The following is a 26,881-nucleotide window of genomic DNA, read 5'->3' as shown; positions in this document are numbered from 1 at the left end:
TACACGGGAAGCAAACAAACATTTGATAATGGGCTCTTCAATCTAGCACACAAAGGGATAACAAGATCCAATGGCTGGAAGTCAAAGCAAGAAAATTCAGACTGGATTAAAGGTGTAGATTTTTAACAGCGAGGGTAATTAGCCAATGGAACAATTTACCCAGGGTTGTGACGGATTCTCCATCACCGGCAATTTTTAAATTAAGATTGGATTTAAAAAAAAAAAAAAAAAGAAGATCTGCTCTAGGAATTATTTTGGGGAAGTTCTATGCCCTGTGTTACACAGGAGGTCAGGCTATGTAATCACAGCCATCCCTTCTCACCTTGGAATCCATGCTAAAAGAAATATGAAAGGGGGTTTCTGGTCACAGAGCTGGGTTCAGTCAATTGGCTACGCAAAGTGAGTGTGTGCACTACTTAACAGACCTAGCGAGGCAACTGGAGTTGCTGAGTGACCGTCCATCTGGGAAGACGCTGCCCATTGCATAGGCCAAGGAGATAAATTTGGGGATGGCCCCACCGGGGATGGCCAACCTGGTCAAAGAAATCAAGCAGGGCAATAAGTCAAACCTAAAATCTGAGGAGATGGAAAGCATCAGCCTTTATGAGTCTCCCTGAATGGATGCCCTGATCCTGAACCCTCATCATTACTCCCTTATCCTGGTTACAACAGATGGCAATATAAATAGATGCAGTGCACACAGACTCCAAATTAACCATTCACCACTCTCCATTTCTTCCCACGGTAAACTTCATTCTTGTTTTACCTCAAAGAAAGATGAAGAAAGCCCCCTCCACCCCCCACAAACATGCACTTATTCTTGTCGGCCCAAGGAATTCAAACATTATATTCACACCTCAACTGCTAGAAGAGGGCCTCATCCTCCCTGATTGAACTAACCTCGTTATCCCTAGCCTGATTCTTGCTTGCATATTTATACCTGCCTCTGGAAATTTCCACTACATGCATCCGACAAAGTGGGAATTCACCCACGAAAGCTTATGCCCCAATACATCTGTTAGTCTATAAGGTGCCACAGGACTCTTTGCAAACATTATAACTGTGATACTAAGAGACTAGCATTGTAATCTGAATCTTCAATACACAGGTAATTCCCTCTGGTCAGGAAGGCACTGCCCAGGGGAGATCTAAATCTGGATTTACACACTGTACTCTGCACCAAGGATAGGTCCAAACCCTACCTAAGCACATGACTGTGCCCAGTCTCAGCACTGAACAGGCAGCTGAGTGGGTGTTATTAAAAGGTGTTTAGAAAAATTAGTGGAAATGTACTGTCTATACCAGACGATTTTTCCCAGCCAGTTTCTTATTGAGATTGTGCATGCGCTTGGGGAACTACTGCCAACCATCTGTGAGATGAGCCCAAGCCCTTAATAGCTATCTTAAGCTAGCAGAGAAGCCTTAGGCATATTATTAAGGATAGTTAATGCCTTCCTTTTGGAGAGCAACACACCATCCATGCTTCAACAAATACTGTCTAGGCCCTTGCTCAAAAAATCATCATTGCTAGTGGGGCACCTAGGCAATTGTAATATCCTGATCCCTAACCCTTCACTAGTACCACAACAAACCTTAGGATAACTGATTATCTACTTGCTTACATATGGCTGATGTAGACAGTAGCTTGACACTGGGTCGCTCCCAGCGTGGGTCTTCACACTCTGTGAAATCAGTCCTGGATTAGTCTCACAGACAGGAATAATGACCCAGACATCACTGCACTTCGTCCGATCACTGCACCACAAAACAGGCTGCTGCCACTCAGGACAAAGCCTCTTGAACGGCTGATTCTGAATCCTGATAGACTAGTCACAGCTTGGCATGCAGGAAGTGGCGCGGGCCGCAGGGGCGTGCTGGCCGCCACTTCCCGCAGCTCCCATTGGCCGGGAATGGTGAACTGCGGCCACTGGGAGCTATGGATGGCCGTGCAAATGTAAACAAACTGTCTCACGGCCTGCCAGCGGATTACCCTGACAGGCCGCAGGTTGCCCACCACTGGTGTAAAAGGTCCACGCTGTCTATAAGACAATCTGCATAATTCTGAACCCTGTCACTACCAGCAATATCATGTACAAATTGAATCTGAATCCAGTATTCTTCCATCCCTATTAACATTGTTACAGCACACCATTGGTTTAGGGTTACCAACTTTCTACTCACACAAAACCAAACACCCTTGCCCCACCCCTGCCTCGCCCCTCCTCGAAAGCCCCGCCCCTTCTCTGAGGTTCCACTCCCTGCTCACTCCATCCCCACTCCAACTTCCCACCCTCACTCACTCATTTTCACCGAGCTGGCTCAGGAGGTTGGGGTGCAGGAGGGGGGTGAGGACTCTGTCTGGGGGTGTGTGCTCTGGGGTGGGGCCAGAAATGAGGAGTGCAGGAGGGGGCTCCAGGCTGAGGCAGTGGGTTGGGATGTGGGAGGGGGTGAGGGCTCTGGCTGGGGGTGCAGGCTCTGGGGTAGGGCCAGGGATGAGGGGTTTGGGGCACAGGAGGGGGCTCCAAACCGAGGGGTGGAGCTGAGGGGTTCGGAGTATGGGAGCAGGCTCTGGGCTGAGGCAGGGGGTTGGGGTATGGGAGGGGGTACGGGCTCCAGGCTGGGGGTGTGGGTTCCATGGTGGGACCAGAAATGAGGGGTTCAGCACATGGGAGGGGTGCCGGGCTGGGACAGGGAGTTGAAGTACAGGGGGGTGAGGGCTCTGGCTGGGGGTGCAGGCTCTGGGGTGGGGCCAGAGATGAGGGATTTGGGGTACAGGAGGGGGCTCCAGGCTGGGGCTGAGAGGTTCAGAGTGCGGGAGGAGGCTTTAGGCTGGGACAGGGGTGGGGGGGGGTGAGAGGTCTCCAGCTGGGGGTGAAGACTCTGGGATGGGGCTGGGGATGAGGGGTTTAGGGTGTAGGAGGGGGCTCCGGGCTGGGGCTGAGGGGTTCGGAGTGGGGGAGGGGGATTAGGGTTGGGGTAGGGGGTTGGGGCACAGGAGGGAGCAGGGGTTCAGGCTCCAGGTGGCGCTTACCTCAATCAGTTCCCAGAAGAAGTGGCATGTCCCCTCTCCAGCTCCTATGTGAGGCACAGCCAGGAGGCTCTGCGTGCTAACCTGTCTGCAGGTGCTGCCCCTGCAGCTCCCATTGGCTGTGGTTCCCGGCCAGTGGGAGCTGCAGAGCCGGTGCTTGGGGTGGGGGCAGCGTGCGGAGCCCCCTGGCTGCCCCTACTCGTAGGAGCCGGAGTGGGGATATGCTGCTGCTTCCGGGAGCCACGTGGAGCTACAGCAGGCAGGGAGCCTGCCTTAGCCTCACTGCGCCGCTGACTGGACTTTTAACAGCCCGGTCAGCTGTGCTGAATGGAACCGCCAGGGTCCCTTTTTGACCAGGCGTTCCACTCAAAAACTGGACACCTGGCAACCCTACATTGGTTTGGATTTTTTGTAACGTATCCATTCTTACTTGTCACTTGCAGTCATTGTTTAATCTGGTTCATTGCACAGCTCAGCTTTCGCAAATTCCAGTATGCTTAGAAAACACAAATTGGAAAACTGTGTTATATACTGTAAGATACCTATAACTTTTCTCAGTAGCGTAACTAACAACCAGTAACACCACCAAACTATTCATTTTGTAAATATCCATCAAATCATAAATATAAGATGCAGGGCAGACACTAAGACTGTGTACAGCAGTGGTTCTCCACCTATTTACGCATATGCACCTCTCTATGTGTTATGTGGGCCACGTCCACACAATATATATACTCCCCTTATGGGCCTGAGAGTGTCACATGGGCTGCAGTTTTGTGCTGATTGGGCTGCAAGAACCCTGTGGGTTGAGAACCACAGCTGTACAGAAATGCAGGGCTCTTCAAGTCACCCTAGGCTCAAGTACTAAATATCTGCACCAAGATTCAGGGGAATTACTGTTGGGTCCTGGTAGTAGGTGGCAGGGCTGTCCCTAGCCATTCTGGTGCCCTACACAGCCCCCTGCCCCCACAGGGGGGAGGGCCAGGCCTCTGCAGGGGGGCAGGAGCAGGCTTGGGCGGCAGGGGGGAAACTGCCCCCCTGCGCGAGCCGGTGGAACAGAGCAGGTTGTGGCCAGGTCACTCCACTTCCTGCCGCCCGGTGAGTGCACGGCAGGCCTGACCCCCACACTCATGGGGTGGCAGAAAGTGGAGTGACCCGGCCCCAGCCTTGTAGGGTGACCAGCTGTCCCAATTTTATAGGGACAGTCCCGATATTCGGGGCTTTGTCTTACATAGGCACCTATTACCCCCCACCCCATGTCCTGATTTTTCATGCTTGCTGTCTGGTCACCCTACAGCCTTGGGACTGAGGGGCAGGGGGAAACTGCCCCCCAGCACTCACCAACAGCGCGGCTGGGGCCGGGTCGCTCCACTTACCGCCGCCGGTGAGTGCAGGCCCGACCCCTACTGCAGTCCTCAGGGGGGTGGGAGCGGGTCTGGGGTGGGAAGAGGCGGGGTGACGGTAGAGCATGGACGGGGGCTTTGGAGAAGGGGTGGAGTTGGGGCAGGGGCTCGGGCAGATCAGTGGCAGAGGCTTTGGGGAAAGAGTGGAGTGGGGGCGGGGGCTGGGGCGGAGCAGTGGCAGAGGCTTTGGGGAAAGGGTGGAGTGGGGGGCGGGGACCCTCTGGAAGAGGTGGAGCAGGGACTGGAGCAGCACGCAGCTCGTACTTTGCGTATGGGTAGGGACGGCCCTGGTAGGTGGACCCATTTAGTTTCAGCCAGGATCTACAGGAGTTTAAAGTATCTCACTGGCCCAAACGGAACTCCTAGGAATAGCTATCCTTATGCTGAAGTTTATGTGGTTTTATAAAGCATAGCCAGACCCCAGGAAGTGGAAGGGAGAGGGCGGTGAGTCTGGGCATGGACCAGGGCCTGGCGCTCTGTTACAGACAGCGTAGGGACTCCATGTATTCATGGTAAGCTTTAAATAAAATTAAATTTGTATATTCAAAAATTTTATATTCCAAAAAATTTTAAACATTGCTTCATTTTGTGCACACACAAAATTGGTGTGTGAGTGTAAAGCTCAGATTTACGCAAAAACACAGATCAGGCAGTCAGGCACCTACCCACACGAATTTATGCCGCAAATGCAGGTTTTGCAGGTGCTAAATGGATGTGGCTAACCAAAACACTTTTTAAATTTGTTTGTAAAACTTGGTCTATAGCAGGGGTGGGCAAACTTTTTGGCCTGAGGGCCACATCGGGTTTCTGAAATTGTATGGAGGGCCGGTTAGGGGAGGCTGTGCCTCCCCAAACAGCCAGGTGTCACCCGGCCCCCACCCCCTATCTGACCCCCCCCTGCTTCTCGCCCCCTGACAGCCCCCCCAGGACTCCTGCCCCATCCAACCCCCCCGTCCCCTGACGGCACCTCCAGGATCCCTGCCCCTCCCTGTCCCCTGACGGCACCCCCAGGATCTTTGCCCCTTCCTGTCCCCTGACTGCCCCCGGACCTCCCACCCCTGACTGCCCCCTGCCCCCCATCCAACAACCCCTTCTCCCTGACTGTCCCCAGAACCTCTGCCCCTGACTGCCCCCCGCCATCCCATCCAACCCCTGCTCTCCTTCCTGACTGCCCCGTGGGGCCCCTGCCCCATCCAACCATCCCTTCTCCCTGACCGCCCCCGGAAGCCCTGCCCCTGACTACCCATCCAACCCCCCCTCCTTCCTGACTGTCCCCCTGGGACTCCTGTCCCCATTCAACCCCCTTGTTCCCCACCCCGACCCCTATCTACACCCCCACGCCCTGTCCACCACCCTGAACTCCCCTGCCCTCTATCCAACCCCCCCGCTCCCTTACCGCTACAGCCGCACCGCCCAGAGCACCAGGACGGGAGCTATGCCGCCTGGCGGGAGGCAGCCGTGTCGCCGCGCAGCACAGAGCACCGGGTCAGGCCATGGCTCTGCAGCTGCGCTGCCCAGCAGGAGCTCACAGCCCCACCACCCAGAGCATTGCGCCGGCAGCGCAGTGAGCTGAGGCTGCGGGGGAGGGGGAACAGCAGGGTAGGGGGCTAGGAGGCTAGCGAGCTCAGGGGCCAGGCAGGGGGGTCCCGTGGGCAGGATGCGGCCCGAGGGCCGTCATTTGCCCACCTCTGGTCTATAGTGAACTACCCATAACGCTGCCTACTCTATGATCCCGGATTCGAATAACACAAAGATAAGGTAAGGTCCTGATCTTCAGTCGTGCCCTTTTGCACATGCCTGACTTGTTCATGGGCAACTCTGGCAAAGCCCCCGTGAAGAACTGGGTCTATATTTTACTAATAGACTTGCAGGCAATATTCAGACAGAAGGTGATGAGTTACAAACTACTGTGCAGTATGTCCAATCCAAAACCCATGGAACTGAACAGAAAGACTCCCATTAACTTCAGTGGGCTTGGGATCAGGCATCATCTGCCTAAATTTCCCTTGAGGACTTTTTCTGTGTCACTCTGCTTTCCAGCTAAGTGTCAGCAGTGTCCAAACACTGCATGTTTCCATTAATTGCCTTGAAGGAAGTAATGTGCAATCCAACCCACAAAGACCACATTAGGATGGGTTTGCTGGAAAATAATCTTAACTGTCCCATTGTTGAGCACAGCTGGTAATGCGCTTTCCGGAATGACAAACAGCATTTTCAAAACAGAATGCAGTTCACTGACTAGCCTACCATACAAATGACTCAGCGACTTGAACAGGCATTTAACTTTAGCAGTGAACTATATCTGATCTTATCCATGTATATTTTTCATATTTCACATGTAGGAATATGAATGCTGGATGGTTCAAATCCTGCCACAATGCAGGGAGGTGGACCAGATGACTACAATTCAGCACTGAAAAATTGTCTTTGAATTTGTTTGTAACCTTGCACTTCTCTCCTGGTGCCTTAAATTTGATCAACCCATTGTTCATTAATCAGGTTCATATGCTGAACTATGCTTGCTAACTTTATTCTTGTGGTTTGGTCACCTGTGATTCACTGTCCTCAATAGCTCCACATGGCATCCAATTAACAACCAAGTTACAAACGGATCAGCTGCTCCAGAAAAACCCGGGCAAGAGTTAAAACTTCTCAAGTTTTAGTTCCTGCCTCTCCCATACACGCTGCAGGACAAGTCCACACTGCTGAATCTGAGCACTGATATCTGATACTCTGTCTAATTAGAGCAGTGGTTCTCAACCTTTCCAGACTACTATGCCCCTTTCAGGAGTCTGATTTGTCTTGCAAATCCCAGGTTTCACCTCTCTTAAAAATAGACTTGCTTACAAAATCAGATATAAAAATACAAGTGTCACAGCTGACAATTTCTAACTTTCTTATTTTGTCTGTATGAAATTTTAGTTCATGCTGACTCCACGAGTGTTTTTTATGTAGCCTGTTGTAAAACTACGCAAATATCTAAATGAGTTGATGTACCCCCTGGAAGACCTGTGAGTACTCCTGGTTGAGAGCCACTGAACTTGAGAAGCCAGTGGAAGAGATGAAATCCCCAGCACTAGGAAGAATGTGTAATATACAGAGTCATTTGTTCAGCCAGCAAAATGGAGACAATTGGGGAAAGTCAGCAGTTGATGGGGGATGGCTATTTTTATTACAGCAGGTCGGCTGGGAGAGCTGATCGAGTCAGACGAGATTGGTGGAGGGGGTTGTTCTTAGTTTGGTGGGAAACAAATTAGAAGCCTCAGGCCAATTCAGGTTGGCATAACTGATTGGAAGTAACGTTTCTCACTTCTGAGTGCCTGTCAAATTTGGGAGGGTTCCCTCTCAGTGCTCTGCATAAATATGGCATGACTCCATACTCATCAGCCCTTTGGTTTCCTTGCTTTTATTATATAAATATATGTCATGTATAGAGGAAATGTTACAATATTTTTTTCCCTAGTGACTCTGTGCACGTAAGCATCTTTTTGTTACAACACTGAAGCCTTTTCAGGCAGGATAGGGAAGGTCTGATAAAGACATCTCTCTCTTCCACATAAGTGCAGGGTTTGAACAAAGAAAGGGGGAAGCTTATGTATTTGGTGCCATATTTATTTTATTGGTGCTCAAGAAAGAGAAGAGTCTGAATTTTGTTTGTCGAAGACCTTTTAATGAAAAAAAGTGCTGTGGGTTTTGCCTGTATTGGTCCACTTTATATTTTGCTCTCAGTAGTTATGACAAAACCTCTAATATTTCCCCACTACAGGATCCAGGGATACATTTACATCCCAAAGTTTGTAAATTTAAATGCCTAACTTGACGCATAAGGAAGAGAGATTACACCTTAAAATCACAAACAAAACCAGTATGTGGCAATCTTTATACCCCCGTTTAAAATACTGTTCATTTTTTTCTGATAAAAGGCATGTATATAGTTCAGTATTACAGGTGGGTATAGTTCCAATTCTACCTAGAACTATAATTTGAGTTACAATTGTAATGCTGATGACACACCGGTTTGGGTTTTGATCCCAGGTGATTCTGGGAAAGCAATTTCCTGTTAGATTAGGTAGCTAAGTGACATCCAGTCTTGGATGTCCATTATTTTCCTGAAGTTCTGATTATTGCTTCATCTTTCACAGTGCCTTTTTATGGGTGTATTATGCAGCCTGTTACTAGAGTGTGTAACCTTGGGGTTGTCTTTGATGCAGAACTTTCTGTAACTATCATTGGGGCTGAATCTAACCCTCACAGAAAAGGCTCATTTTTTCTGCCATCTCTGGAACACAGCAAGGCTGCTTCGAGGGAAGCAGAGTTTAATTTATGCCATTAGCACATCTTGTTTGGATCAGTGCAGTGCACCATTCACAGGCCTTCCGGACTGTTTGAGATCTCTACAACACGCCCAGAGTTCTACAGCTCAAAGGCTCCCTGACTCCAGAGGTACATGGTGCATTACATCAGTGTACAGATCTATACAGTGCTTCTAATGAAGGTTCAAATTGATTTTCCTCAAGGTTATCCATGGCATTACCTGCTTAGGTATATTAGAACACTGCTGCTTTAGTACACCCTGCTCCCACAGGCTTCCTGCAGCTTCCTACAGTAAATCACTAAAGATTTTTGGAGGTCTGAGCTGCTGTGTAGTATGCCTTGGCTACAATTTACCCATCTATGGTTAGGGGTACTGAGCACAAAGCCGGGTTCAAACAGAGTCATGAGATCTGGGTAGTAGTTCCACTAGATTTGCCAATGAATCCCTCTAGAACTTGGACAAGTCACTTATTCTCCCCAGCCTTACTTGGAGAGAATATTTTCCACCTTGCAGGGCTGTTGTGAGGCTAAATTCTTTCAAATTTGTCGCACACTTTGAGCGCCTGGGATAGAAGGAGCTAGTGAGTAGCACAGGATTATTATTATATTATCAATGTGCCATGCCATGGTTTAAATGCATAAAGCCCCTTCAAATTAATGGGTATCATTTGGGCAAATCCCCGTGCAGCACCCTGAATATTCATCCCACAAGTGTAGCCCATAAAGCTAGCTTAGCCTTTTATCATATTCAGCAGCAACTCAAGGAGCCTACAGGCCTATATCCTGTAAGACATTAGCTTAAGCAAGTTAGCATAAATATAGCCAAGCCTAGTAGGTCTGTGACCCTTGGGATAGATAAATGGCCTGTCAGCTACCTTTAGATTTTGGGGAACTAGGATTAGCTTGCTCAGTAGCAGGAGTTGGAACCTAATGGTACTTGGCAACTGTAGGAACACTGAAGTGCTACTGGCCTGGATATTTTAGGATAGAATCATTGGCAGATGTCTAACCACAAACTTGGCTGAGCAATAGGTGACATATATGATAATGAGTTAAATGGCATTAATATGGATAAGTACACCCCAACATTATGAGGGCAAGGAAGTCAGAATTGGACAAGGAAGGCTGGGCATTAGCATGAATATTCATGATAGTGCTCAGGCCCTATAACAGGACAAACCTCCATGTGGAGGGGGTTAGCTTTCCATCATTCGACCCTTCAGCTCTATTGTTATCTATCACAAACCTTGGGCATTGGGGAACTTGGACCATCAGACTCATTCGGCCTGCCAGAGGCAAGGCTGGTTCTTTGTCTCTCACCACCAGGTTCTCAAGGAAGGTTGTACAGTAAAAGCTGAGTTATCCAGCTCTTTACCAACCGGAAAGCTCTATTAACTGGCATTTCTGATATCTCCCAATACAAATCTTCAATCTAGTAACCAGGACTAGTGTACTGCCCAGGAGGTTATGCAATTGCACATTCTGCACTCTACTTTCATGCAAAAGAGGCAGAAGACAAGTACGCAAGCTGATATCAGGGATTTAGTCAAAAAAGCAGCTTCCAAGCTGTGTCATAGGGTCATTACAGATTTAGCTCAATCTCTTACACCTTCTATATTTACAGCGATCATTGATGTTGATAATAACGACCCTGAGGCACTGCAAGATCCTAAAGTGCCTTCCGAATCATCAAAGATTAAATTATGTTCAGTATAATTTAGTGTTAAGTGTATTTTTAGTGATCTGGGTGTACGCCACGCGTGGCCCATAGTGATATGTAGTGTCAGAAGATAACCTACTGTATAGAAAACTTTACCTGTATACACTTAAGTGCTTCAAGAAACCAATCACTCTGCAGTGCAATACAACGACTGGATTGGTGAGTACCTGTATACTATTTAATACTTTATTCATTTTACTGTATTCCAATTCTTTGAAAATTGGTATTCCATTGGTAAGTCTAACTCTTAATTAACCAGAATATTTGATTAAACAGCACCCCCCCCCCCCATTCACCCAATATGCTGGTAACAAAGCTTTTACTGTATATAAGTCTAAGAGCTTATGCAAGGAATGATACCAGAGATATCCCCAATACTGCATTATTCCTCTCTGTGGTTTGGAGCTTTTCTGTCTTTATCATTGGCTCTAATAAAAATCACCAAGGCTTTGCTTTGCCTTCAGTGTGAGTGTCCTTGCCATACACCACGAAGTTCCCTACAAGATACTGAACTTGTTGGGTTTAGTTCTTTGTAGCCTGATTCTGGGACAAGAACTCTATTACTCTCAGATCATTAATTAGGATCAATTGGCAATCAATACTATCATTATTAACCATTAAATAGGATCAGGCAACACATATAACTGATATTAGACTGAAGGAACATTTGTTCAGCTCTGCTTCCACCTCATGGGGAAACTTTCTCCCAGGTTAGCTGTATGTATATCCCTCAGGTCACACACCAACTAGCAGTGACCCTATGATCCTCCCTCCTTACAGGGAGTTTCAGTTACCCCCACTATCATCACAGAGAAAGTGAAGCAGCTGCTCTGTGATACCTCCTCTTGGGTCCCAGGATGGGGTTGGGAGGCCTCCTTCAGCATAAGTGGGTCAGAGTTGTACAGGAGGAAAAAGTTCAGGTATAAAGGGAGCCCATAGCTCTTCATAGGACCTTTTCTCCTACTGCAATCCACCACATTGGAACCCAATCCCCATACCACTAGACACACTGGGGCCTTGTCTCAACTACATGTATCTAATCCCATTAGCTCTGTCTTCAGAGGGCAGGCCACTTACTTTAATATTTGGGAGGATATGCTGTAAGGGTCAGCACCGCTAAAACGCAGAGGAAGAACTCCCCCTATTCTCCTTCACCCTGGCTGAGGCGAGTTTAGCTCACCCCAATATTCAATCCTCCCATCTCCTCACTGTCTAGTGAGGGAAGGACTCAGCAACAGAACCCTGGTTTCTCTCTCACTGGAAGTTCTGCATCACTCGTTTAGTTCAACAGCTGCTAGGGTTTGGGACATGGTCAAAATACCGACTGGAGTCTCTGGCATGCTCAGTGGCTTTGAGCCAGGTTTGTGGAATTAGTTTCTATGTGGATGCACAAATCTCTGAACCAACTGCTGTTTCAAAACTTTTGCCAAAGAAACAGCTGTCCGATGATCAGTTTTACTGGTTTTTAATTTTCTGTCCAACATCTTTGGTCTGTCTGTGAATGGCATTATGGAAATCTGCTTTTAAAAAAAAAAAAAAAAGGATATTACAGCCAAATGCAAATGTGCACATTTCCACAGAATGGCACTTGCAGTTCCACAGACCCCAAACCGAAAAGTCTGGGGATTCTGCAGCCAAGAAGGGATTCAGTACATTCACAAGTGAAGACTTCCAAAACACAGGACATAAACGGCAGAGAGTTCATTATAAGTTGCTAAAGAAATGCTCAGAAATGACCTGTAAACTGAGAGTCTTTAATTTCTCTACCCCTCTTCTTTACTAATCAATATCTCTGCTGGGGTCAGAGAGGAACAATGAGGACACATATTTTGTGTTTACTCTTGAGTCAGAAATCAAAACTAGAGCTTCAGAGAGCTGTTGGAAGCTTGAATCTCTTGAATTTCTTTAAGGCTGAGCGCAACATATAAGCAAGAAGCCCATTAGACTCCCACTGAGCCCTGTACTTATGAACCTATGTTCCCAAAAAGTGAATGCCACTCAAGTGTACTAGTGGGATGAAGGTTCAAAGGAAAGGTACAACAAATACCCGTGTCTTTTATCAGACATAGCTCCATGACCATCTCTGGGGAGGAGAAAGGAGTTCTTATGAATTTTCACATGCCAGCAAGACATGGATTTTCACATGCAGAATAAAGATCTCTCAGCTCTGATCAACACTGGCCCAAAACATTTCAACTCACCTATTCATAAACACCTCTTCCCTCCTGCCCCCGAAAAATAATGTGTTGGTAAAACTAAGGGTGCACCATACTCTATTTTAATCAATCTTTACAGAGAAATGTGAGACTCTGAGCATAGATATAGCAAGTACTTTCAACCTACTTTACAACAGTCAGGCAATTCCATGGTATGGAGTTATTTAAGGAGGGTAGAACGTTTCCTATTTTCAGGCTCTGGTACTATTTGAACTGGCAGATCACTGGCCCTCTTTCTGGACTCAATCCTGTAAGGTGCTGCCACTCTGGCCCCGATTCAGCCGAGCACTGAAGCACATGCTCAATTTTAAGCATCTAAACAGCCCCACTGAAGGTAAGCACCAACATAAGTGCTTCACTGGACTGGCGCCAGAGTACTCCACTCCTTACAGGATCAAGCCCTTCATCTTCCTTGTGAATGTAGTGTCTGTGGAAGGCACTAGGTCGACAACCTGTGTGAATATGAAGCCCTCTATTGATCCACAGAAGAGGGAAGGCATAGGAGGTGATGCCCTGCCAAAATGCCCCAACCCTGAGCTGGAGGGATCACTCCTACGGGCTGAGGGGACAGTACAGTGCTCATGCACTTTCAATCCTGAGCATTTCTATAACAAAAACGTCTGCTGGGATGGTGGTTTTTGTAATGTGGACTCCTGCTCACTGGCCTGGGAACTGAAACAAAAATAATTGTACATGCTGTTGACTAACAAGCAGCCATCAGACGGTAAGAAATGTTGGTTTCAGAGTAGCAGCCGTGTTAGTCTGTATTCGCAAAAAGAAAAGGAGTACTTGTGGCACCTTAGAGACTAACCAGTTTATTTGAGCATAAGCTTTCGTGAGCTGAGCTGTAGCTCACGAAAGCATATGCTCAAATAAACTGCTTAGTCTCTAAGGTGCCACAAGTACTCCTTTTCTTTTTAAGAAATGTTGGTCACTATTGATCTGGGCTGGATTTGAACCAGCCCCCTTGAAATTAAAAGCTATATTCCATTATGAATCTTGTGAGGGCTAAAGAGCTTGCCTGATCCAAACCCCAGTGAAATCAGTGGAAAGACTCCCATCAGCTTCAATAGGAGATGGATTATCCCTTTAATTTAGAGAAAACATGCATTTGCTTCTGTCCACCTTCTTACATGCAACAAGATGTGTGCCCACAATCCTTTGTGTCTGCTCATTTTAGGACCCAGTTCCAAAGAGGTACTCCTTTTTAAAAGGAACCATCCATGGATTTGCTTCACCCTACACTGCCTCACAGCCTTTGGGTCCGATTCTCCATTACCTGGCACTGTGTGTTGTCATTTACAACTGGCCACACAAAGGAGTTGCCATTCTGATCTGGTAGCTTTTTACAGCCACTTTCTCCACTCTTCTAAAACCCTTGTCCTCTTTGCTTTTTCTCTCTCACCACTACTCAGTTTTCTCCTCTGTAGCTCTTGCCATCTGGACCAGCCTTCCTGTATCTTTCCAGCTCATGAAGTTTCCATCTATTTTTAAATGCCACCATAAAACAGACATCCTGCCTTCTATCTTTACATTCCTCGTCTATGCCTTTTCATTTTTCTCTCCTTCTGTTAATGGTCTTATGACTGACTGTTTCAGCATTTTTCATCACACAAGTTTCACCACATTCATTGCTTTCTTTCTCATACTGGGGCAGATCCTCAGCTGGTGTAAACTGTCATAGTTCCACTAACTGCAACTAAGAATCCACACCACAGAGCGCCTGTTTTGTATCAATACTTAATTCTGTGTCGGGGGATACCTTTATGCAAAATCAAGTTTCACTGCATTGTATGCAGATTTTTTTCTCCCAATGTATTAAGATTCCTAGAATTCGTTTGGAAGATACAGTTGTAGCACTTTCCATCTAAATGTAGTTGACAAGAAATTTAAGAAGGCTGACAGTGAACTTTCTTCTTCATCAGTCTTGTCGGAAGCCTCCTCTCGGCTTCAAACTCAGCACTTTTAAAAAAACAAGATGGGTAGAAAAAGCTTCCTTAGCGCCGGTATAAGCAACACTTTTGTTTTTAATTTCCATTTTTGTCATCCTGCAGATGGAACTTTCTGTTTATAAAAATAATAGATACAAATTGCAGGCATATACCTTACCCTTTCACTATAAAATATTAAGACAGTACTTTAAATTAATATGAATTAAGATTTTACTTACTGAAATATCTATTTCTTCCCTTGATTCATGAACAATACACTTGTTATCACGAGTCAGCAGATTTTGCATCTGTTGTTCTGGAAGGGCCTGGTGGTGCTTTGAGTTGGTGTCTGTGGTGGTGCTTCTGATGATGAGCTTGGAGAGGTGTGGGGGGTTGTTTGAAGGCAAGAAGAGAGGGTTCAGGAAAGATTTTTTTTTCAGGATGGGGTCCCCATCAAGTATGGGTTGTAGTTGTTCAGTGAAACCCCACATGGGTTCCAGTGTGGGGTGGTAGGTGACAACGAGGGGTGTGCAGTCAGAGGGGGGTTTATTTCTGTATTGAAGCAGGTTCTCTCGTGGTATTTGGGTGGCCCATTCCATGATGCAATCTACTTCTCTGGTGGACTGCCCTTGTTTGGTGAAGGCAGTTTTGAGTGTATTAAGATGTATATCCTGGACTTTTTCCTTTGAGCATATTCTGTGGTATTTGAGTTGTCATCAACCACCCCACATAGGAACCCATACAGGGTATCATCAGAACAACAGATGCAAAACCTGCATCTCCACTGCTTCAATGATCAACCCTGCCCCCCAAACTCTCCTTTCAAGTGCCTATCACAACAACATGTGGAGTACTTCATCCAATGCACGAAACGGCCCAACAACAACTATGTGGGTGAAGCCAGACAATCACTACTCTCTCAAATGAACTCACACAGGAAAATGATAAAAGACAAAAACACCCTATCACCTGTGGGTGAACACTTTTCATAAAGCAATCATAGAATCATAGAATATCAGGGTTGGAAGGGACCCCAGAAGGTCATCTAGTCCAACCCCCTGCTTGAAGCAGGGCCAATTCCCAGTTAAATCATCCCAGCCAGGGCTTTGTCAAGCCTGACCTTAAAAACCTCTAAGGAAGGAGATTCTACCACCTCCCTAGGTAACGCATTCCAGTGTTTCACCACCCTCTTAGTGAAAAAGTTTTTCCTAATATCCAATCTAAACCTCTCCCACTGCAACTTGAGACCATTACTCCTCGTTCTGTCATCTGCTACCATTGAGAACAGTCTAGAGCCATCCTCTTTGGAACCCCCTTTCAGGTAGTTGAAAGCAGCTATCAAATCCCCCCTCATTCTTCTCTTCTGCAGGCTAAACAATCCCAGCTCCCTCAGCCTCTCCTCATAAGTCATGTGTTCCAGACCCCTAATCATTTTTGTTGCCCTTCGCTGGACTCTCTCCAATCTATCCACATCCTTCCTGTAGTGTGGGGCCCAAAACTGGACACAGTACTCCAATGCCATTGGCATTCTTGGCAACAAGGGCACACTGCTGACTCATATCCAGCTTCTCGTCCACTGTCACCCCTAGGTCCTTTTCCGCAGAACTGCTGCCTAGCCATTCGGTCCCTAGTCTGTAGCTGTGCATTGGGTTCTTCCGTCCTAAGTGCAGGACCCTGCACTTATCCTTATTGAACCTCATCAGATTTCTTTTGGCCCAATCCTCCAATTTGTCTAGGTCCTTCTGTTTCCTATCCCTCCCCTCCAGCGTATCTACCACACTTTATATCAGACCTATCAGCACTCATCCTCAAAGGAAACCTGCATAACACTTTCAAAAGACAAGCCTGGGGGCTTAAAATCATAATTTTGCTAGACACTAAAAATCATGGTCTTAAAAAATATACTGGATTTATGGCTTATTACAACAATTTTTAACCCACCAACCCCCCTTTTTGTCCTGACTACAAGGGTGTTAACAAGCCACTTCACCTTGAATGATCCTTTAGAATATGTGCTAACGACTTATGACAAAGTTTGTCCCCAAACTTTTTCCGTCATGCCCTTCCTAGAGGGTCATGCCCCATAGTTTGGGGACCACTGACTTATGCTAAACTATCTGTTCCATCTGGTATTTAGCTGTGACAGTCTAAGAGCCTTTGCCAGACCTGGGAAAGAGCTCTATGTAGCTCAAAAGCTCGTCTCTCTCACACAAACAGACGTTGGTCCAATAAAAGATATTACCTCACCCACCTTGTCCCTCTAATATTCTGGGACCAACACAGCTACACCAACACTGCAGGTACCCCTATAGCAGCTGTTCCCTGATCCCTCACCCTCCTCTGGTCACAAAAAGAATTCTGTGGAACTGCTCGGGCATAAGCACTCTGATGGACATGATGTTTCTTGCAGGAATATTGATACCACAAAGATTTATTGAACTTAATGATCTTAAATAAATAAATAGAATCCATGGTCTCAACTTCCCAGTGCTTTTGACAGCTGCATTCCAGTTCAGCCTACACGTAATACAGACCAGGTGATGACTCGTTTAACTCGAAGAAACATTTTAAACTGTCCTTGCATTTTAATTTTTAAAGAAAGCAACTCTCATTCATCAACCAGACACAGGTACATTAGGACTGTCCCAGGTTCCAAAGGACTGACAGTTCATCTGACCTGAGGATGTTTGTTCCCCCTGGGTAATGCTCTGGCTTACAATGGCCTTCTCAGGGATGCTTAAGGGATGCACTGCAGCCCAGAATTTCTGGAACACTAAGTGGTATGGCTACATTCGCTCCCTCATCAGTCCACTGACATCTAGAGTAGTGCAAGGGTTCAGCACCTCTTGGGATTTAATCCAAAATGTGCAACCTCAAGGGCCAAAGTTTTGGCTGTCCTGGGGGCCTGATTTTCAAAGGCATCGAGCACCCGGAATGCCAACTGGTCTCAGTAAGAGACGGATTAGGCTATTATCCTTTAAAATGAAAGCCAGCCTTGATGGAGGAAAGATACAAAACAAAAACTACTTCCCAACTAAAGGAAAGGAATCATTCTAGCTTCCCAGGCTTGCAAAATCCAAGTTCAAATGGCTCTCTCTGTGAAAAGCGAACTACAGAATCACAGCATGGTCTGACTATCAAAGGAGATGCATCCATTGAAGTCAATGGGGTCGCTAAGTGGTAAATGAGGGCAAAATTTAGCCCATTAACTTCAATTTTCCAGTCAGGAACACAACCAGTATTTTATTGGTCCATTGGGGCTCAAATCTTCTGTTTCAAGTACTCCTGAATTTTAAACTCAGCAGAAATTCTAGCCATAGCTTGTCTTTAAAAAGTCATATTCAGATACTGTGGGCCAAATTCTCCTGTTACAGTGATGCAATGCTAGTGTAACAGAGAGGAGAATCAGACCCACAGAATTATGATGTAGAGTTTGGGGTGCTCTGCACCTCTGAGGATCAGGTCCTAAATTAGCAAGTGAAGAGTAAACTGCACAAGTGCAGCTCTTCACATAACATGCATGTACCACATGACATTTCAGTTGCTACGCTAATAGAAATACTTCAGTCTGCTTGTAGCTTGGTTTTTTATATAGACTTCTGTCTGCCAACTTAGAGATAGTATGTATCAGCAAAACTCTCCTTGTCCATTAACGTAATGATTAATTAATACATGATTATCACGGAGGTTTCGAGACACTTGGCCAAATATTGCTCGTGCTTACATCTATGCAACCTCATTAAATTCAATGGGCCTGGAGAGAGCAGAATTGGACTGACTTACTTTAATGCAATATATGTGGACTAGAAGATTGTATAATGCTCTCTGGTGGGGAGGCAGACTGCCCCAGCAGGAGCTCCGCTGGATGTAGGTACTGGTGAATTAGGCTCAACGTGCCCTGTACTTCATGCTGGCTCACACATCAGTGCAAAGTGGATGTAAGTAGCTACTGGCCCAGAACGTTGGTGTTTTAGAATCACTTTGCATTGGTGAAAAACAACAATATAGGGTGAATTGGGCCTAATACCTCTGGAATCCCTGGGACAGCCCAGAAGAGATCTTTCCACATTTCTGGAATGGTATAGGGAGCAGGAGCCATGATCCCGAGCATGCCCCTCCCTACCTCACCCTCTTTTGGGAAAGACTGCATGTTGAGAGAACTAAGCTCAAGAGGTTCTTGTGCACAAGGACTCGCCACTGCCCAGGAATCCATGGGTGGAGGAGGCTCCTTGCATCATCCCCACACAAACTAGCCACGTATGCATATACTGGGCTAAATTCTAACACACTGTAGTCTGAAATGCACGTCACAGCTCTGTGTATCTATCTTGTCATTAATCAGAATCCATCAACTTTCAAATGCAGTCTACTTTGTTCACTATGTGAAACACTTGTGGTATTGCACCCTATGGGTCAGACCCTCCGATGGCATAAATTGGCATAAATCAGCTGAAGCCAATGGAGTTACACCCATTTACATCAGCAGTGGATATAATACCATAGCATAGAGGCCAGCATGAAGTAGATACTATTACTTCCTTATCACCAGACACGTTAGGACCAGATCCTGTAAGGGGGTTGACTTGAAGGCAGTGCACATCTTACATACTCAGTCTCTTAATTTGCATTAACATGATACTGTTATATCATATACATCAGGGGTCTCAAACACGCAGCCCCGGCCCGCCAAGCTCCCTACGCCAGCCCCCAGGCCAGGGGTGGGCAAGCTACAGCCCGCGGGCCAGATCCGGCCTGCAGGATTACCCCCCGTGGCACCGCAAGCCCCACGCTGCTCCCTGAAGCAGCTGGCAGCAAGTCCCTGCAGCCGGGAGGGAAGGAGAGTGTTCCGTGCATTACTTTCACCTCCAGACACCGCCCACCGCAGCTCCTATTGGCCGGGAACCGGGAACCGCAGCCAATGGGAGTTTCGGGGGAGGTACCTGGAGGAGCAGCAAGAGCAGTGCATGGAGCTCTCTGCCCCTCCCCCGCCCCCGGGGCCGCAGGGATGTGCTTCCAGCTGCTTCCCAGAGCGGGGCCAGGGCCTGGAGCGGGGACGGGGACGGCAGGGAGCCTGCCCTGGCCCTGGCGCGTGCTGCTGTCACCCTGGAGCCGCTTTAGGTAAGCGGCGCTGGGTCGGAGCCCACACCCCGCACTCCTCCTACACACCACACCTCAACCCCATGCTCTGAGCCCCCTGCTGCACCCCACACCCCTCCTGCACCCCAACCCCATGCTCTCAGCCCCCTGCCAAACCCTGCACCTCAACTCCCTGCCCTTAGCCCCCGCCACCTGCACCCCTCCTGGTCCCCCTAAGGGCAGGGAGGGGGCGGAGTTGGGGTGGGGACTTCGGGGAAGAGGTGGAAGGGGGACGGGGCCAGGGGCAGCGAGGGGCTGGGGGTGTCAGTGATGCAGCCCTCGGGCCAAAGCATTAGTCCTCATGTGGCCCCCATGGTCATTTGAGTTTGAGACCCCTGATATACATCATATAGTTTCAGAATGTGCTACCAAGCATTAATCATAGGGGAGAAAAAAAATGCAGGCTGCAATGGGTTTGCATGGCTATAAAGGAGAACAAAATTTGGCCCTCTGCCCTCAGATACACCAATGGGATGTCCACTGCCAGCAATGGGAACTGCACACATGTATCTGAGGGCAGAGTTTAGCTATAGGTATTTGTAAATATGGACTTGGGAGAACAAGCGATAGGATGCAAGATAAGCCCTGTAAGGCTGGTTAAATGGCTTGCACATTTAAACGCAGAGCCCTTGGGCTGTTCTCCCACCCCTCCCAATATCAGACTCTAACCAGCGGAGCTGAACACTGCTCTCCTTTTCACCCACGGAGCTACTCAGTTTGGTTGGTGAAAGAATTTTTCCTATGCATTTACAAAAAGTGTTCTTGTTAATCTCATCATGCTACTAGCTTTATTATAACACACACCTTAGTCATCTGCATCATAATAAATAAATAATATTGAGAAATCAAGGGCCTGATTGTCCACTGCCTTGTGCATTTATAGCAGTGCAAGGTTAGAGCAAAGGGGGTGCAAAAACACTTTCCAACCACTTTGCACAGGTGCACAAGCCTACACAAGGTGCCAGACAATGAAAAATCAGGCCCCAAGGCTTTGGGGTTTTGGACATAAATACTGCCTCAATAGATTTTAATTTTACAGCTTTCTGAACTCAAGTTATACATCTGGGCCACATTCTGTCCTCAGTTGCAACAATGTAAAACTGGGAGTAATGCCAGTGAAATCAGTGGAATTACTTCAGATTTACACCAGCATGCCTGAGATCAGAATCTGACTAAACCCTTACCCATGGCTATATTGGCCTTCTGTGAATGTTTAGGTGCTGTTAGCCACCAGAGAGCAGTCAAAGCTTTACCCAAAAGACTGACAAATCACACATCACACCAAGTGACGAGAGAGGAGAGAGAGATCGAAGCGTATTATACTAATGCTAAAACAGAGTCTCTTAAGCTCAGGACAAACTCCTACCCTTAGCATTAGCAGCTGTGCAGGGGATGGGGAGAAGACATAGCTATGCAGGGCAGGCTGGTTCAAGATGAAGTAGTACAATGCACTGCCATTTGTTTCTTCTTTTACCCGAGTAGCATGTACCCTTACGCTAGCGGCTGCTGCTAGCATACTTGCTAACTAGCCTGGGAACTAGGCACTCCCACAAGCCAGCTTGTCATCCCATTTAGGGCCATAGTGGGGTTGGTGCACTGGCCAGGAGTTTTTCCTAACACTCTTGTGAGTTGTAAGGGGAGAGACCCTGCCCCAATCCTCTCTCAGGAGCATATGGAAAGACGAAGAACCCTACACCATCTTCCCCCTCAACACATCACAGGGCAGGGGCTAGCCCAGCGAGAAGATTAGAACATGCACACGTGCAAAGTGTCATTACAATCCAATCGAATATGCTGCACATTCAACTTCCCTCTCACCCTCACCGATCTTTGGCCACATGTTTCTAGATAGGTCTGTACAGAAACGCAAGAAGAATCCTCTGACAATTGGACTACCAAGATGTCTCAAAGAGGACCAGTCTCTTATGTATTTGCTCACAAACAAACTGTGCAGATATCAATGGCAAAACAGACACACACACACGCCCAAAGCATTGTTCTGTTTTGATCATCATAGTAGTGCTTTTCTAACTTGGATAATAGACTCCCTACAGCAGTGGTGGACAACCTACGGGCCACAGGTTATCCACCACTGCCCTACAGTGGCTCTCAGTGACAGTGAGCACAGCCCACAGCAGGGAAGGATTTATCCATGAACCTGCATCTGCAAGAAAGGATCTCCCAGAAGTTGCAGATTCACAAATGAATTTCCAGCCGTTTCCATTATGCACAATAATTTCTAATTTCATCTCCTTTATGATGATGTTCTTTTAAAGCCAAAATGGTGGGCTTGGTTCAGGTCTGTCTTACACCAATGTAAACCAAAAAGAATGTCACTGAATTTACACCAGTGTAATACAGGTATAAGCAAGACTAGAAGATCCAATGCCTTTTCAATCTAGAAGGTGCTTTAGTACATGAATGATCATGGCTATTTAAAAACCTCTCATTAACCCCAAACAAACAAAGGAACCACAAAAACAAAGTAGAAATATTACATAATAACCGCCTTATAAATTCCATTACCTGCGAACTGGGAACAAGGGCCTTCCACCAATGTCCGCCCTTCACAAGGTCAACTTCATTTAATGGCATTGACACTTTGCCTATGACACAGTGGCGTGAGAATTTGTCAAAATCCACTATGGTTAAAAGTAGCGTTCTTCTTTGGGCTTCTAAAAATGGAATTTCAAAGGTGTACCTCTCCTCAAACACTGGGTTCTGGGTTTTGCGTTTTACTCCTGTCTGCTTGGAGTTCTTCTGATCTGGAAGGAGGCAGATCTTGACATAAGGGTTGGAATGAGCCATATCTTGTCTTGAACCGTCATACGAAATTGGAGGAGGCAGATCTTTAGCCTCAATTACCCTCACTATTAGATAATTATGCAACAGATCATACTGTGTGCTAAAATGCAGCATGCCCAATTGGTACTTCGATAAGATTTCCTCATCTGTCAAGGAGTCCATGTCATCACTATTAGAGTCAAGAGAGTAGAGTCTTGGTTCGAATTTTCTAAAATAGTCATCTGGGGTATACGTTTTTCTCAGGATAGTTGGCTGAACTATTTCTTTTTTAGCTCCTATAATTCCAAACTCAATAGGTTTAATGTCAATTAGTGGAGAACTTGGCCTTCTCGATTCTAGACCTAGGCAAAAGAAACATACAAATAGCAATGTCGGTAACTGGAAAGATCTGATTATATCCCAACTTAGTCTCTGCCCCAAAGCTCTTACAGTCTGTCTTTTTGTTCTGTTTGTACAAAGCCCAGCACAATGAGGTCTTGGCCCATGACTGGGGCCTATCTCAACACAGATAATAAAAACAAACAATAATAATATCACTAGTTAATCTTTAAGTGCAAACATCAAATAGATTTCTGCCCCCTCCCCCTGTCTAACTCTGTGATTCTGCCTCATTCATCCTTTAGCAAAAATATAAGTTTGGCCCCTTTCACAGTCTCTTTGTGGAACAGTTTAGGATTTTAATCAACATACCTTAGGCTTGACTTGGATCTCTCTCTAAAAGCAGGCACTAACCTAAGCTTTGGTCTACTTGGGAAATTACGTTAATATTGTACAGCTGACAGCCTTACTTGAAATCCGCCTTGTGAGGCTGTAAGTAGACCGTGATGTATCTGAAGATGATCGCCTTCTGTCAGGAGAAGAGTCTTGAGGAGTTGGAGGTGGCTCGCTGGTTGTGTTATCAGAGTCTCCATCTTTGTCCTCATTTTGATTGCTTATCCTGTGAAAATGAAAGACCTCTGGATGTGTGAATCCAGTAAGTGTACTGTACACATAACGAACAGGATAATAAGCCCTCTTCTCTGATACTTTAGATTGAACCCTGGATGAATATCATGGATGCTAGAGCTTATTTTCAGATCTAGTTGGAAAACAGAAGAGTGCTGAGCTCTGTGGCTTCAGGGCCCTACAAAGCATGGATTCTCTATCCTTTCTTTTGTCTTTCATACTTCTTAAAATGCAATGAAGCTTACTAGCAACAGTAAGGATATACACCAGTATGCACTTTAACACACATCTATACAGATGTGCTCATGTTTCAAATACATGCATGCGATACAGACCTTGTGGCATTATTGATTTATGTAGTGAAAATATTTATACCATTACTTACAGCTGTATATTTAGGATATAGACCTGGAATTATGGCTTTCATTAGGATCATCAGATAGTCACATTATTAATAGCATGGGAAATAACCATGATCAATCTTCTCACATCATGTTTAATATTAATATATGGTGGTAAATGAGCCATTAAGTTTTGGAAATGTGGCCCTGTAAAGCAGGATTTGTTGACAAACCTTTTAAGCAGTTCCTGTCCCCTTTTTATTTACTCTTTTGCATAACTGGATAGGACAATAATTCTGCTATATCTTGTTTTATTTGTGGGAAATATATAAATAAGCAAGAAAGGTTACACACCCCTCACTGAAACTTTGTGAAGGTTTAAAATGCACAAAGTGATTATGAGAATGGGATCATACAAAAGTCCACAAGCAATCCCCTTGTCAATTTAAATCTTCTACATAAAGTAAGCTCAGTAAAAATCTCAGCCTCTCACAGATTGCAGCAACTCACATTAAGCAGAACAAATCAGAACCTCTTAAGTGTTCCCCTCAAAGAAGAGCAAGAGCAGACAGGAACAAAAGTCTATAGTTCAAGATTCTAATGTCAGTTGCACTGGTAACAGTCTGGAATATGTCCAATGAAGTCAATGGAAGAACAATTTTATCCTGACATAATTGAGATCAGAATCTCACTTTTTTTTTTAAACAGTATTCCATTCTTTATAGTGTACCAAGATAAAATACACTTTTCTGGTTAGGCCACAAGACAAAAGAACACTCAGAAAATAGAAATTGGGCACAGCCAAAGTTCAGCATGAAATAAGCAAATCAGATGGGAGCAGTGCTTGAATTTTGCTCCTCATTCATTCTTTCTATATTTTTGGCTATGCCAGGTATAAGATGCATATGTTGAATCATTTGCCTCACAAACCACTAATGAAACTAGGCTGATAATATTCTGTAGCAAGTAGTAAACTCAAAAATCTAAATCCAAATTTAGGAATAGACTAAAAATGGATTCCAGATCTGAATCTACCTCTCCTCCAAGTTTGGGGGAAGAAGTTCAGATCTGGATCTTGTGGTGCTTGGAGAGCTGAACCCACCTGAGCTTCACAGTCCATTGATATTTAATAGATTTTTGATAGAAAATTAAAAACATACATTAAATGGACAGATAATACCCAGCTTTCAAACGCAGGTTGCTCAAATCCTTCAACTGGATATAAAAATCAATATTTAGGTGCATAAAAGTCTGATTTTCATGCCAAGAAATGGATTTGAACATACTTATTATGATCCACATGCCTGAAAATTAAACCTACAGAATGGGGGCAAAGCAGGGGCAAAAAGAATCAGAAAAAAATCATTAAGGATATTCTACACATGCTAAACATAATAGTGAATTAACTAAGTAACAAGCAGGTGACCTTTTGCAGGGAAATTGCTACCAAACCACGATAATTTTTCCTCAAATAACTTTGGCTGTGTTTGGAATAGCTCTGTTCGTATTTAATCAGAACCTTTGGTAAGGAGAATTGAGCTCTAATTTCAGTTTAACCTTGCAGAACACACAGTATTTATCTTTGAGTTTTTATGTAGGAGATTTCATAAGATGCAGAGCTGACAAGCACCCCAGTTCCCTCCCAATTTTTTTCCTAAGGCTAGGAAGCAAACAATAATTATGAAATAACAATAAGGATTGCCATGTGTGCAAGTCAATACAATTAGATTTGCTTCAGCAAGCTAAACATACTTCCTTTATCATTGACGTTATAGGGTGCTGTAAAAATTCAGGAAGTGCAAAAAGTCAACATCTACCAAAATAAATTACTTAATTTCACAGCAGTTGGGCCCAATCCTGCTTCCCTAGCATACCCAGAGCTTCTACTACTGACTATGGGAATGTTGCTGATGCAAAGAATGGAGGATCGATGCAGACATTAACAAGATTGCTCCCATTCATCTAGAGACCATGAGAAGGATTGGGTGTGAGGGAAAAGCACACCCCGTATGACAGCAATGGCCATGTTAGGTGGACAAGGATAAGAGGATTGAGCACTCTTAGTTGTGAGCCTTTAGACATTTTTAGATACTTTTTTGGGGGGTGGGGGTGGGGGGGAAGAAAGGGCAACACAAGAAATGTACTTGTTCCCCAAACTCAATACATTGAGGCAGAACGTGAATCTTTTTAAATCCAGGTCCTAATTCAAGGTGTTATACTGCTGCCCAGCACTATAGTATGGGAACATCTACCATGCAAAAACAATTAGTGTAACGAGACCTCGGAGCAGTTCTGAAATACATATACACATTAAAATAGCTCATTCACAGCTCAATTCTGCAACTCTTACTCATGTTGAGTAGCACTTACTCATGTGATGAGTGCAGTACTGCAAACTCCAAACATTTAGAAACCTCCCTGCACCCAAAACAACAAGACCAGGCAAAGGACACCACTTCACTCTTTTAACTCCTAAGGTGTCATTCTGTCCCTCTCCATTCTCCTCTCCAACTTTCCAGCCCTCCCCTCTCAGTCTCCTTACCCCCTATACATATATTCTCTCCCTTTCCCCTCAGTCACCCACATTCTCCCAGCATACCCCCAAATCTCCTTCCCTATGCCCATTTTCCTTTACAGTCTCTCTCAGCCCCCCTCCCTCCATATTCCTTGGATAAACTCAGCTGCCACCGCCACCATACTTTCCCCTGTCCCCTCACTGTCTCTTGACTGGGCTGCATACAGGAAACAGAAGCTACCATTTTAGCTGAGGGCATCTTAGGTTCAGTCACATAAAAAGCAATGGGAGACAGCAGCCATTTTGAAGCATTTTGCTGCCCAGCTTCTAGAGACAAGAATTTTTTTAAAAAAACAAACCAAACCAAACCCTAAACTTGTAAGATTTGTGAAAATATCATGAGAGCTGAGGACTTTGATAGTCCCTAGAGGGCTGCTGGCCTGACTATATGTAACACAGCATAAGAAAGGATTGCAGAATAGGGCCCTTTAATATAATTTTCTACAATTATTTATGGCAAAAGTTAT

The 26,881-nt window shown here is 45.7% G+C and overlaps 1 protein-coding gene across 7 annotated transcripts in view; it reads right to left on the bottom strand.

The window, feature by feature from the left end:
- The window catches only part of SYT17 (synaptotagmin 17), a 117,520-nt gene that overhangs the window by 38,196 nt on the left and 52,443 nt on the right, over positions 1–26,881 (bottom strand). For all 7 annotated transcript variants that reach the window (XM_075132744.1, XM_048866857.2, XM_048866859.2 and 4 more), the window contains 2 exons: positions 23,342–23,490; positions 22,275–22,894 (listed from right to left, as the gene is read on the bottom strand). In XM_075132744.1, coding sequence (XP_074988845.1) covers positions 22,275–22,894; positions 23,342–23,490 — 769 coding nt within the window. The remainder of the gene's footprint in view (positions 1–22,274; positions 22,895–23,341; positions 23,491–26,881) is intronic.

This window comes from Caretta caretta, chromosome 10 (assembly GCF_965140235.1).
Source record: "Caretta caretta isolate rCarCar2 chromosome 10, rCarCar1.hap1, whole genome shotgun sequence".
NCBI classification, from domain to species: domain Eukaryota; kingdom Metazoa; phylum Chordata; order Testudines; family Cheloniidae; genus Caretta; species Caretta caretta.
The sequence above is the reverse complement of the archived record's forward strand: the minus strand, read 5'-3'. Positions and strand labels throughout refer to the sequence as shown.